This window comes from Haliotis rubra, unplaced genomic scaffold (genome assembly GCF_003918875.1).
Source record: "Haliotis rubra isolate DU_JTF1 unplaced genomic scaffold, ASM391887v1 Scf377, whole genome shotgun sequence".
Lineage (NCBI taxonomy): Eukaryota > Metazoa > Mollusca > Gastropoda > Lepetellida > Haliotidae > Haliotis > Haliotis rubra.
In genome coordinates this window covers 676,301-689,840 of record NW_025767054.1, presented here as the reverse complement: position 1 = coordinate 689,840, position 13,540 = coordinate 676,301, and the positions used below count along the sequence as shown (strand labels likewise).

The 13,540-nt window shown below is 37.5% G+C and overlaps 2 protein-coding genes across 2 annotated transcripts in view; one reads left to right on the top strand and one right to left on the bottom strand.

Annotated features, from left to right (window-relative positions):
* LOC124286148 overlaps positions 1-2,717 on the bottom strand; it is a 36,344-nt gene extending 33,627 nt beyond the window's left edge. The window contains 1 exon segment of the mRNA XM_046722497.1: positions 2,610-2,717. The gene's annotated coding sequence lies outside the window, so the exon portion shown is untranslated.
* A 2,618-nt stretch (positions 2,718-5,335) lies between these two features.
* LOC124286170 (DNA-dependent metalloprotease SPRTN-like) lies at positions 5,336-10,220 on the top strand. The gene is given in 7 exon segments (XM_046722520.1): positions 5,336-5,644; positions 6,141-6,249; positions 6,417-6,461; positions 7,283-7,357; positions 7,771-8,029; positions 8,588-9,424; positions 9,427-10,220. Coding segments are annotated over 7 exon segments (2,376 nt in total). The 5' UTR covers positions 5,336-5,387.
* The last annotated feature ends 3,320 nt before the right edge of the window (positions 10,221-13,540 follow it).

The window sequence follows — 13,540 nt, the reverse complement described above, 5'->3', positions numbered from 1 at the left end:
TACAACAACTGCAGCACAACAATGTAAGTGGATCAGTAACAGCATACTTGCCCAAGGACAAGTGAACATAATTTTAATTTCCACACTCCTGGAATTAGAAGACGGTTACATAATCACAATGAACATGACTGCAGGCAATCTGTAAAACAGCCATGTTATTACTCATCTATTTGTAGCGGGTTAATATGATGACCACTATGAGTACACAAGGCTGACACAAGACTGATGTTAGTAGCAGGTTTACACAAAGAAATGTAAATAAAATATCTTGACTAGAATCATGTTCATACAGCAAACTGTACACCAATAATCCACATGACTACATTCCCATCAAACCACAGGCAAAGAAGGACCGCCTCCATGGTGTAGTGGTTAGAGCGTCCGCCCTGAGAACGGAAGGTCGCAGGTTCGATCCCCGACCGCGTCATACCAAAAGACGTTAAAATATGGTACTTGTTGGTCCCTGCCTGGCGCTCGACATTAATGGGTACAACAAGGACTGGTTGGCTCGGTGTCAGTATAATGTGTCTGAGTGGGGTATTCCTGCTTTACTGCGGCATGGTATCTCAGTGGGCTAGCACTATAACACCAGCTTCAGTCTGGGCTAGTACAAGCAGCCGCACATACACATACACATGCATGCAAACGTCGTCATATGAGCGAAATATTCTCAAGCACGACGTTAAAACCCAATTTCACCTCACCTCACAGGCAAAGAAATGCATTTCCTGGGTGTGAGTCCTCATTATGTGTGTATACAACAACATGAACAATAATATTGTTCAATCTTTTTCACAGATAATGTCATTTCAACATTAGCAAGATAATAACAAATAGGTTAGTCCCATTCCTTTTCAATGAGGTTGATAATGGGACATTTTTTCAGTTTCTGATTCTCAAAAATAACATTTCTAATCAATCATGCTGTCCATGAAGTATATTCATATGTTTATTTCTCATGTTTGTCCTCTGAAAACAATGCTGAAGCTGTGCAAAAACCCATTTTAACTTCATATGTTTTCGAAATGTCTCATATAGGAACCAGATATTCATTTTGCCTGTGCTGTTGCAATTTTTCAAGTGTGCCACCGGAACTTGTATACTATGAACTTCGGACGCTTAAGAGTAAGCAGTGATATAATGGCACATAACATTTATGACAATAAAAATTGAAAATTGTAACAGAATACAAGCATTAGATATTTACTGAGCATATTAACTACACCTTGATTTTAATTAAGTTGATAAAAGTCTTGATACAGTGAATGGATGTTAGACATGCATGAAATGTAACATTTATCAGCCAAAACAAACTTAGGTTCTTGGTGGGACCTCAGAGAAACAAAACTTTCTCAACGTTAATAGGATACAATCAGTTAGAAATTCATTGTAATTATACAAAATATCAACAAAAAGTCAACAAAAATCACATACAGCACAGTTGCCTCACTGTAAATGTTACATTTTGGGTTACACTTTCTTAGTAAAGTACAAACCCGGGATTTCGAACCAACACTGCTAGGTTCTTTTCAGTTAATTAGCAACCTTCCTATCAAGCCCTTCTCAAGTAGTGTCAAACGACACAGTCCAACCTTGTACATCTGTACACATGGCACATTGATTGATGTACACTCGCATGGTGTCTGGGCTGGTTTGTGGTTTGATGAGACAATTGTGAAATGTAATTAGCAATCACTGTTCATGGAACCATAATTGCTCTATAGTTGATTAGGTATGGACCTGTCAAAGGGGAATAATTTATTGCTTCATCACAGATAGAACATATTGACCCAATTAATGCTTGTTGTAATCTGGCTGACATGGGTTAATGAACAGACATCAATTAATTGTTATACCAAAGTTGATTCATTTCAAACACTATACAGCATTTAACGGCAATTATTTACTATCTTATTGACAGCCTTTGTGAAAAGGAACCAACTCAGCTTCCTACCATGAAACTAAGCAACATAACTGTGTGAGTCTCGAACAACATTCCAGAAATGGAATCAAACCAGGGCCTTCAAGCCTAAGCTCAGATAAATACAATTGACAAGAATAATCACTGATATAAAAAAAATCTTCATGAATGGAAAGAACTAGAATGAAGCTTCATTATATACAATAAAATGTTCGTGACACTGAATCGGACATCACCTCTCACCATACTGTGTATCCACATGCACATAAACTCTACAGGAAATCCATACATAAGTATTTACCACAATAGCAAAGCATTGGATGGGTTAGTAATGTGTTAATCATTAGGTGAATCACCCCCTTATCAACAGACATGTATGCTTGTTTTATTGATGCAATTAAGTTGTCTTAATAATCGTCATTGCAACCTTCTGACAGATTCTGCTCGCTGAATATTTTCTAATATTGTAGCATATCTATGGGAGTCACTTCAAAGAGTAACCGCCGTTGCACCTGTTTAATGTGACCGTCTCTTCGGGTCTGTTTTTAACTGTCTACTGATCAAATATCAAGCATTTGCCAAGACAATCAAATGTCAAATCCATTATAAATCATTCACAATGTATGTCTGATCAGATGTATTTTCACGTAGTCTATTTGAGAAATGTCACATGGTAGAATCAACTTACCCAAATAAATATCAGGAGAGTAAATTGGCTTAGTATCCATAATTAACACAGTTTAGATTATAAATTCACGTCATTTTGCTAAGGTATGTGTCGCATCGCCATAGTACACTTCCGGTCCTGAGATCGAGGCTATAAATTAAGAAGGTTAAGGTCATCAGCATGTAATTAAACAAAGATATTGTTTAATTGAGTATTGTTTTACATATACATACTATTGTATAAGTCATATACATTAAACTGGATTAGCCAAGTTAGCAAAATTTAATAATCATCTAACACGACATGATCGAAGGGTCTTTTAAGGAATACTATTTTCCTAATGTAATGTAATATATGAGCACCATTCAGCCAGTCATCTCCTGTGTAATGTAATATCGAGCATGACAAGTAAGAATACGTTGGTACCACAACAGAGTGTCTTACAAAAACTTGTTTTATTTCGGGTTTCTGCACAAATGGCTGGTTTAGGGACCGTGAGACAGCCTTGGATTGTCAATATTTAGGCGTTTCCATGCAGATCCTAAAGCTCGACGTCCGTTCTCCACAGTATGCGATACGGCTCCGACATAAGCCTTGCTCCAAGACTGTACTAATGATAAATCAATGGGTGTATAGTAATTCTATCCTTATGAAAGGCAAGATATGCGGGCAGTATAAGGGCCCTCTCTTTTAAACGGACAACCTGTTGTTAATACTCTTATAATCTAGAAAGTATTATTTAACCACAACATTATTTCTGAACGATTTTGTAATTCTAGTCAGAGATGTCTCTCAGTTTTTAGCAGCCAAACTCAGCAATATTGCAGACGTGTGACGTCTGTCTGTAAACCAGTCAATCCAGGGATGAACATCATGAGCATGACGTATTCCCTCTCCCACGTTATAGGATGAGCTGGCGTGCATCAACTATATGTCACCTGTTACTCCGTCGCCAACTATAAGCATGGGTTACTGAAAACACTTTTAACGCAGATCTTCACTGTGATGAAGTACAATGATCAAATTTAAAAATAGTTTGCACAACCTATTAACCAAGATTGTAAATGAAGCAAATACCGGGTTCAGGCTAAAACGGAACCACAGCAAAACGGCACCTGGCGAAAACGGCACCATTTGGACATAACGGAACCTCGACTTGGCGAAAACGGCTACAAATCTTATGGCGAAAACGGCACCAACTAAAATCTTATGGGGAAAACTAGTTTGTTATACATCTACTATTATGTCGGAACTATCAAAATTTAAGAACAAGGATGTATTTTTATATTGAAGGATACGATGTGAAAACTACTTTATACGGTAACGGCGCATTGAATAACTCAACTATTAGTGACATTCTGAACTCATTACAACAGTTCATTTCTAAAAGTAACCGCTTCCAGTAATTATCAAATCTACGTATATATTCAATGTAAGGCAAGTTTTATATAACTTGATTTTCTGCGGCTGCTCATTTCGTTGCTAGGCATAACCAACACTAGACCGATGGGTGTTATGACTCTTCAATATATACAATCTATGATCTTTGTGCAGTAATACTTGAATGTATCTACTCTTGTTTGAAGATTGATGTGTTGTGAACTGTCAACATGTACAAGCTTGTAATAGGCATGACATCTGTATAATAATGTATGAATGTTTCTACCTCTTGGTTACCCAGAATGATATGGTGCTATTATGAAAACAAACCACATGAACCCAGGAGCAAACAAGTAATATTACCCATAGCACCGACTTACCTAATTGCTCAAGCTTAGACGATCCGCAATTATACAACCTTGATTGTATGATTTTTGTATAAATTGATTGTAACTAGAACTGTCACCTGTCACTGTGTACGATCTTTGTATAAAATGACTGTACCCACTGATGTGAATAAAAAATGTGGAAAAAAAACACTGTGAAAAACAGGTAGAGTCAGAGGTCAGGCAGTAACGCCGCTTTAAGCAACGAAATTTGAACGGAAACGTACGAAAAAACCCGACGTAGTTTGACCTATGTGTATACAGAGACACGATAACAAATATTCTGCTCACTAAAAGAGCATGCTTATTTGAAGCCACCTTGTTTTTATGGTAAACCTCAAGTGTATTTGTAACATTTTGACACTTGGTCTGTTATATTTGGACCTGATGTATATTACACATACATGCGCCTGCAGTCAAGTTCCCAGCCCATATTGGTGTAAACGTCTTAATAATCAATGGGAAAACCAACAATAGAGATCACAGAATTTCATAACTATATCCATGGCCATTTTCTCTTGTTCTTCCTTCAATCGGAGTATTTCATTTACATGCACTTATTCCTTCCCCCTTACAACCCTTTATTACTGCAATTTTTTCACTTATGTGTATATTACTGTTGTCTAGAAAAATATAGCTTATTTGTTATACATCGTTTGCGATTATATGATCAGTGAAAAATGCGGCAGTATTTTAGTTAATGACATACATTGAAAAGAACACTGCATTCTAAATCAAATTAAATTAAATCATTCATAACAATTATAATGGGAATACAATAGTAGAGTCATTCTATGTAATGATGAATATAGTATGCATTTCTTGTGATTTAATAATTTGATTTTGTGTAATATGACGTTGCTACAATCAGGTGGTCTGATTTAGTACCAGGCGTCGATCGTGAATCTACATTTGAAATGCGTTGTTAGGAAAATACCGTTTGAAGGTTAACATTCGTCCTTCACCTATGACAAACTAATATGGCGGGCACCTGTAGTAAGATTTGTGTTTGTAATTTGAATCGTTTCACATTATGGGAGATCCTGACTTTGAATTCGCTCGCCTGTTGCAAGAACAGTTCGACAGAGAAGCGGCTAATAACATTGTCTCACCACCATCTTCAGCGAGGGTGCCGGTTTCCTCTAAATCACCATTATCAATTGTTGACGCAAGTTGGGAGCTGACAGATCCCAACCCAGACATCAGAGCCTTGTTTCTTCAGTACAACGATCGATTTTTCTGGGGGAAATTAGCCGGAATTGAGGTCAAATGGAGTCCAAGAATGACTTTGTATGTAAGAATTGAGAACACATCAGGTTTCATTTGCAGATATCAACTATGATAGTGAATTTGTATAAATATTAGATGATTTGTAATCCTCTACCAGAGACCACACCCCGATATCTGTATACGTGTAAAGTGTCTGCTTTAAAATACCATTCACACGAGGTACTGGTCTGTACATCATCCTGCTGATGATATTTTACACACAGTCACAAACAAAGTCGTATAGTCACAAATTGCGTCCAGTTACCATGGGTGCAACTAACTGTCTCTGTGGTGATTACTCTCACTACAATTCTGGACATATTTATTGAAACGTTTCCTACATGTAAAAGTAGCCACATTGAGATAGAAAACCCACACTTGCTATAGCATTAAATGTGATCTGTGCAGAGAGGGAAATGATATTGTTCAGGGACTTTGACTAGCATAGGTGTAGTGTAATAGACATAGTTTACTTTGAGATTTCTAGGAATTACATAACTTTCTGGTTGTTTTTCAGATGTGCTGGATTGTGTGTGTATGAAAGACGAGGAGGGCTGTGTTCTGTTCGATTGAGTTTGCCACTATTGAAACTGAGACCTAGGAAAGACCTTGTTGAAACATTACTGGTAGGCAGTGATACTCATTTCTGTTTTAGATACAACCATATTAAATGTACCATTTCATGAATTATAACATAGCTTTATTGCAAGTATAAGATACTAAGCAAATGTTTTTTTTCCAATGTTGTAACACTACACATTCATGACATATATCATTGTTGTCATTATTTCAGCATGAGATGATTCATGCGTATCTGTTCATCACCAACAACGACAGGGTAAGACTTCAAGGGTATTATATGAAACTATAACAACTTGCAAGGTAAAAATAATATTACAGAACTGTGAAAAGTGAACAGGTTATTGTTATGATTGTCATTACTTCATCCTGCTCATCATCCATAGCATGGATGTTGTTTTCCAAAATAGCTTTTTTTTCTTATTCACCTTGTATTTAATTTGTATCGAGTGGTGCACTTGTTATTTCAAGTTTCCACAAAGACCTTGTAAACTTATCAGTTGCTTTGAAAAGACCTTCAATTTGGAATAGCATGGTCAACTCTGCTGTTAAATAAATGTGTTACATGCTACACAATTCCCTAGTCTTGTACTGATGTAGGAGAAGATTATTTCACAGTTCATTTGATCATAATACTGATACATGTATATACATGTAAGGACCACATTGTCTTAGGAAGTACCAGTAGAGCTATTCTGACTCAGAAATATGGTAAAACTGTCCGGAAGAGTTTGTCTGAAAGCAAAATATTGCATTCTTGTAGTCGTGTTAGATGCTATGATCTCAGTAAGGACTCATGTTTCAAACCTGTAAAAAGTTTATTGATATGTCCTATTGAACTGAAAATGATAAATCACAAATTAGGATGAATATGATTATAACTGTCATAGTTGATATTTAGGCTACAACTGTTTATTTCTTGTTTTATATTTTCTTTTGGAGTACACAGTATTGAGCATATCAGAAGAGGATTTCGAGAAAGATATATAAAAGATAATCACTGACTCCCCAGTTGGAGAGCTAGATTTTCTCATCAATATGTTTTCATGTTTGAAGAATTTCTCTTGTATGTATTATCAGGATCATGATGGCCATGGCCCTGAGTTCCAGAAACACATGAACAGAATCAACAAGGAAACGGGGACGAGTATCTCAGTAAGTTGGTGTCATAACTGAATCTTGTTTTGAAAGTTGCTGACACTTATACATGAAGTTGATCGAAAAAAATCGCTTATTAATTTTTACATTTAAAGTTTCTTGTAAATGGCAATATAAATAATATTAGACAGCTCTTCATAGTTTCTAGTACTGCAATGATTAAGCCGCTACATGAGTGTGCCCCAAACAGACATATCACACTAATAAGAGCTATTAGAATATCTTCTAAAAGACTGGGAAACAGGTTAAGTATTTGGGGGTTGTTGGTTGTTGTATTTTTCAGTTTGGCCATAGCTTGTGGACCATAGTTTTAATCCGGCCAGTGTATCATGAAAATGATGTAACCAGTTTAATGTAATCATTCACTAGCTCTTGTGACTGGTTCTTCAACAAAATAATTTTGTTGACAGATCTATCACACCTTCCATGATGAAGTAGCAGAGTATAAGAAGCACTGGTGGCGATGTGACGGGCCTTGTCAGAACAGACGTCCATACTTTGGCTTTGTGAAGCGTGCTATGAACCGAGCACCCTCGTCCAATGACCCCTGGTGGGGGGACCATCAGAGGACATGCGGGGGAACATACATCAAGGTGAAGGAACCAGAGGGGTATGGGCAGAAGAAGGGCAAGAAGGAAAAAGAAAGCAAGAAAGAAACCGTCATTCCTGGTGAGCGGGGTACAATGAATGGTACAATAATGTAATTATGGTAATTGGGATGTATATATCTGTAGGGATATATATAAGTGTTGTGTTTTATCTTTTTCGAAAGGGTACTTGCTTCGCTCTTTTTAAGCTAGCAGTTTACATTGAAGTGCCCCTTTTTTCTTATTGCTTTATAAATATTTAATATATTTTGTTTAGTTTCTTGCCCTTTACTATAATACACTTGCAAACCACACAAGCAGGGGGGCATCAATCACCTTGAGACACTCTATATTTAAGGTAGGATTAAGTATACTGCTCAAAAATAAATCTGTTAGGGACCAGCCAGTTCATGTTATAGTAATATGAAAGAATTGTCTAGTCAAAGCGATATGTTCTTTCTCTCCTCTTCAGAAGATTTGATTACTCACTTCAGTTTGAGAAGCACATTGATTACTCATGAGTTTGTTCAAAATTCCTCTGGGTACCCGGTGGAAAAGTTTGCAACTGATCTCTTCTTTGTCTGTTCCTTGATTGAAGCGCTATGAATACCTGAAAATTATTATCTCTTCTTTTGTCTAGATAAGAAAAATGTCAAGAGTCCTGATATCAGAAGTTTCTGGGGTCAAGGTCAGGTGACTGGGTCCAAGGTCACGTCTGTGAAAAAGCCTCCCTCCAGTACAGTGACATCTTCCAGTCAGTTCTCTTCCAATGATGATCCACAGCTTCCTAGTCTTCCATCCAGTTTTGGAAGTATGAAGTCATCAGGAGAGACAAATCCAAACAAAAGCAAAAGTTCTAATGTCTTCACAGATACCAATGGTGCTGGTTCACTAAGTAACAGATCAAGTTCTGTGGACATGCCATCCAGGGAACCAAAGCCAGTCGAGGAAAAAGAAGAAGAATTATTTGAAAGAGATGTGTCACAAAGGGTTAAACAAAATCCTGTTCTTGGTAATTCCAGAATACCAAGTCGAACAACAGGAGTTCTGGTAAAAACTATTTGGGACCAAACCACAAGCCCTAACCCAAATAAGAAGCCTAGCTCAACTTCTGATGGGGGGCCTCAAATATGTGATATCAATTCTGTTGGCACTAATAGTATGTCAGACAGTGTTAAATTCTCAGGTCAAGGTCATGTCCTTGGCAGTTCACAAGGTCAAGGAACTAGTTTTCTTGCACAACTTAGACGGAATATGAACAAATCAGACAAACTTACCAACTATTCACCCAAAACTGACTCGAGTATGAATAAAAATATATCTCTCAGTCCCCAAAAAATCAGGGAAGTGCAAGCAAATCACCTGGTTATCACAAAGTTAGTCCTGTCAAGTCTATCAAAGAATGGTTTGGATCTGAAAATAAAACAATCTCTCCCAACTCTCCAAAACAAGGCAGCTCCACAAAGAAGGTAAATTCGAACGGTTCCCCTTCAAAAAGTCTAGAGGTTAAAGAAACCTCATCTATTATTCTAGGTAATCAAAATTCACCAGACAATAACAGAAAAAACAAAACAGTGTCTGTTTCAGATGACAATGATGTTTCAAGCCCAGTAAAATCACTATTCAAAAAGGTTAATCCTGCTTCAAATTTCACTTCTCCACCCTATAGAAGAATATCTTTGTACAACACTTCTCCAACCAAAGCCAGTCACAGTCAAAATGACCTTCACTTTGATGTGGGGAATATTCAGTCTTCCCATAATGAACACATAGCAAGGTCAAATAAAGCTGTTACTGGCTCCAAGAGAAAACAACCCTCCAGTTCCAATGATGTTTCAAGGAAAAGTGAAAAAAGTGATGCTATGAGGTCATGGACAAGAAGACCACACTACTCATCATCTGACGACAGTGACATTGAAGAAATTTTACCACCAACAAAGAAAAGTAAGGTTGAGAACCATAACAGTGGTGGTTCTTACCAGGTGAAGAATGTGGACAAATTCAATAAAGGCAAGCACAAAGGTGGTTCTGCAAGTGCTGGAAAGTCTGTAGGAAAGAAAAAGTCTGAGAATGCTATAGATCAAGGTGGCTTCAGTAGTTATAGAGATGAGAGAGACAGCCAAGCTTCAAGTGGTGGAGGACATGGTCAAAGGGGAGATAACTTTAGCAGCACAAATACACAAGATCCACGGCAGTGTTGTCCAGTGTGCCAAACACAGGTCCTTGCCTCACAGATAAATGCACACCTAGATCAGTGCCTTACATTTGCCTGATTCATCCGAAATATATGCAAAACCTTTTCAGGAGAATCTTGGTGTGTTTCATTCTCATTGCATATTTTGTCATCATAAGCACAGGCAGCAGATTTGGATGTTAATATATAATTTAAAGAATAGCATTTTAGAAGTTGGGAAGTACAATATTGACAAACGTTATGGATAACAACATGTGAATGCTTCTTTGACATTCTTGACTAAACTTGGGAGACAGCTGATTTTTCATGAATGGTTGCGGAGGAGGACTTTTGTACCATCTGAGTTTTGACAGATCATGGTCATATAGATCTATATTATGCAATATGTGTTCAGAGATAATGTATTGTCTCAAATGATTGTACACATTTGTATTTATCATGAGATTCTGTGTTAGTGTTCTTAATGTGGATCTGATGAAGGCTTACATTTTCTGTGAGGAAAGGGAATCTGTGCAATGGATATGTAACACATATTTAATGTTAATCTCAGATATCATACAAATAATTTACATCTATTATTTCATTAATTAGCCTAACTACATCATATTAATACATTGTGATGTAGTCCATTGTTTATTACATCATAGGCATTTAAGAACAATAGATAAAGGTGTTTATTGTATGATGGATAGTTTTCTGCATTGATCACGATATTTATGTAAATGAACTCATGTTGCAGGTCAGTACATCCCTGTCGTTCTTATTTGCTAGAAACCAAAGTGAACATGGCTGCCAAACATGTCTCTATAATCATGATAATAAATAGGGGTTCAACTCTCGCATTGTATTTGTATACAGATTTAAATGTACTGAAGTGATAATAAGAAGTTATTACCCATTGTGTATTCCATGTCATATGTTTCAGTATATGTTTGGAATATGTAATGTGATATAATGCTTACCAAATTAATAATGGTACATTGAGAGTGAATATATGTCCACAATATGAAAATACAGTGAAAGGTGCAATGTATATGAAATGTATGCTGCTGTTAACAGAAAGGCGATATCCATACATTCATACAGGGCCCATTCATTGAAGGCACCCCATTGGGCTGTGTAGGTTTGTATCCTTTTGTTCGGCATGCCAGAACCTTAGACTGCAGGTTCATATCAGGGTTTGCCTCCATTAACAGCACCACACCTGTGATCATAGGTTTTAGTCTTCCCTTCCACATGAAGCCAGAACTCCTGCAATAACTGGAATACTGTTTAAAGGGTGTTAAAACCACCTTAGTAAATTTGATTCAAACCAATTTCTGCTCCACTGGAGACAGAATTTTGGGAGTCCTAGGATCCCTTCTGTTTCAGTTGGAAAATATGTACTTTTTCCTAGACCATTACATGGCTCTAATGAGTACCATACAAGGTACACAGCTCGTGCAGTGTGTCTCAACTCTCATGACTTGATACAAACACATGCTGCAATACTATCTGCAAGAAGATGTGGGACACAAACAAAGGAAATGCTTTTTGTATGGTCGATTACTTCAGGTTAACTTGTGAGTTTTGTTACAAATTACTGAGTGATCACAGGTACTGATTTCTCTGTGATGCACTTCCACCGTCCGAGGCTGTATCGACCTGCTGGTTATGTCCAAGATTCAACTTACTCAGGTGCAAAAACACCATACTTGTGATGTCGATTATGTCTTCAAGCTACATTTCGCCAGTCTTACTTCCCACCTTGAGCCAACAGGCTGTGATACTACATTAAAACTAACTAGACTGCAGTAAACCTTTGGTTCAGCAGTGAAATGTGGACATATTGCAATGGTACTATACTGTTCCAGAACATGACATGTTACTATATTATACAGTGTGTATCGGTATTTAGCATTGGCTGTGTATAAACATGTATTATGGGAAATGCATCTCCATGTTGAAATTAAATGGCTGTGAAAGTACTGCTTCTGATGTTTTCTGTCATTAAATGTTTACTTTTTCTGTCATCTTTGTTGCAACTTCCCCCTTTGTGGCAGAACTTGTCCTCAGAAACCTATGCTGGTCTGGAGGAAGGCCATTACATGGCTAAGATACTGTTCAGAGGTAGTCAGAGAGTTAGGTCATCATATATAATGCTTCAGAGGTACTATATAGCTAAGATACTGTTCAGGGAGGTAGGTCAGTATATAGCTAAGATACTGTTCAGGGAGGTAGGTCAGTATATAGCTAAGATACTGTTCAGGGAGGTAGGTCAGTATATAGCTAAGATACTGTTCAGGGAGGTGGGTCAGTATATAGCTAAGATACTGTTCAGGGAGGTAGGTCAGTATATAGCTAAGTCAGGGAGGTAGGTATATATAGCTAAGATACTGTTCAGGGAGGTGGATCAGTATATAGCTAAGATACTGTTCAGGAAGAGGTAGGTCAGTATATAGCTAAGATACTGTTCAGGGAGGTAGGTCAGTATATAGCTAAGATACTGTTCAGAGAGGTAGGTCAGTATATAGCTAAGATACTGTTCAGATAGGTAGGTCAGTATATAGCTAAGATACTGTTCAGGGAGGTAGGTCAGTATATAGCTAAGATACTGTTCAGGAGAGGTAGGTCAGTATATAGCTAAGATACTGTTCAGGGAGGTATCAGTATATAGCTAAGATACTGTTCAGGAAGGTAGGTCAGTATATAGCTAAGATACTGTAGCTAAGATAGGTTCAGGTCAGTATATAGCTAAGATACTGTTCAGGGAGGTAGGTCAGTATATAGCTAAGATACTGTTCAGGGAGGTAGGTCAGTATATAGCTAAGATACTGTTCAGGGAGGTAGGTCAGTATATAGCTAAGATACTGTTCAGGGAGGTAGGTCAGTATATAGCTAAGATACTGTTCAGAGAGGTAGGTCAGTATATAGCTAAGATACTGTTCAGGGAGGTAGGTCAGTATATAGCTAAGATACTGTTCAGGGGTAGGTCAGTATATAGCTAAGATACTGTTCAGGGAGGTAGGTCAGTATATAGCTAAGATACTGTTCAGGAGAGGGTAGGTCAGTATATAGCTAAGATACTGTTCAGGGAGAGTAGGTCAGTATATAGCTAAGATACTGTTCAGAGAGGTAGGTCAGTATATAGCTAAGATACTGTTCAGGGAGGTAGGTCAGTATATAGCTAGGATACTGTTCAGTATAGGGAGGTAGGTCAGTATATAGCTAAGATACTGTTCAGGGAGGTAGGTCAGTATATAGCTAAGATACTGTTCAGGGAGGTAGGTCAGTATATAGCTAAGATACTGTTCAGGAGGTAGGTCAGTATATAGCTAAGATACTGTTCAGGGAGGTAGGTCAGTATATAGCTAAGATACTGTTCAGGGAGGTAGGTCAGTATATAGCTAAGATACTGTT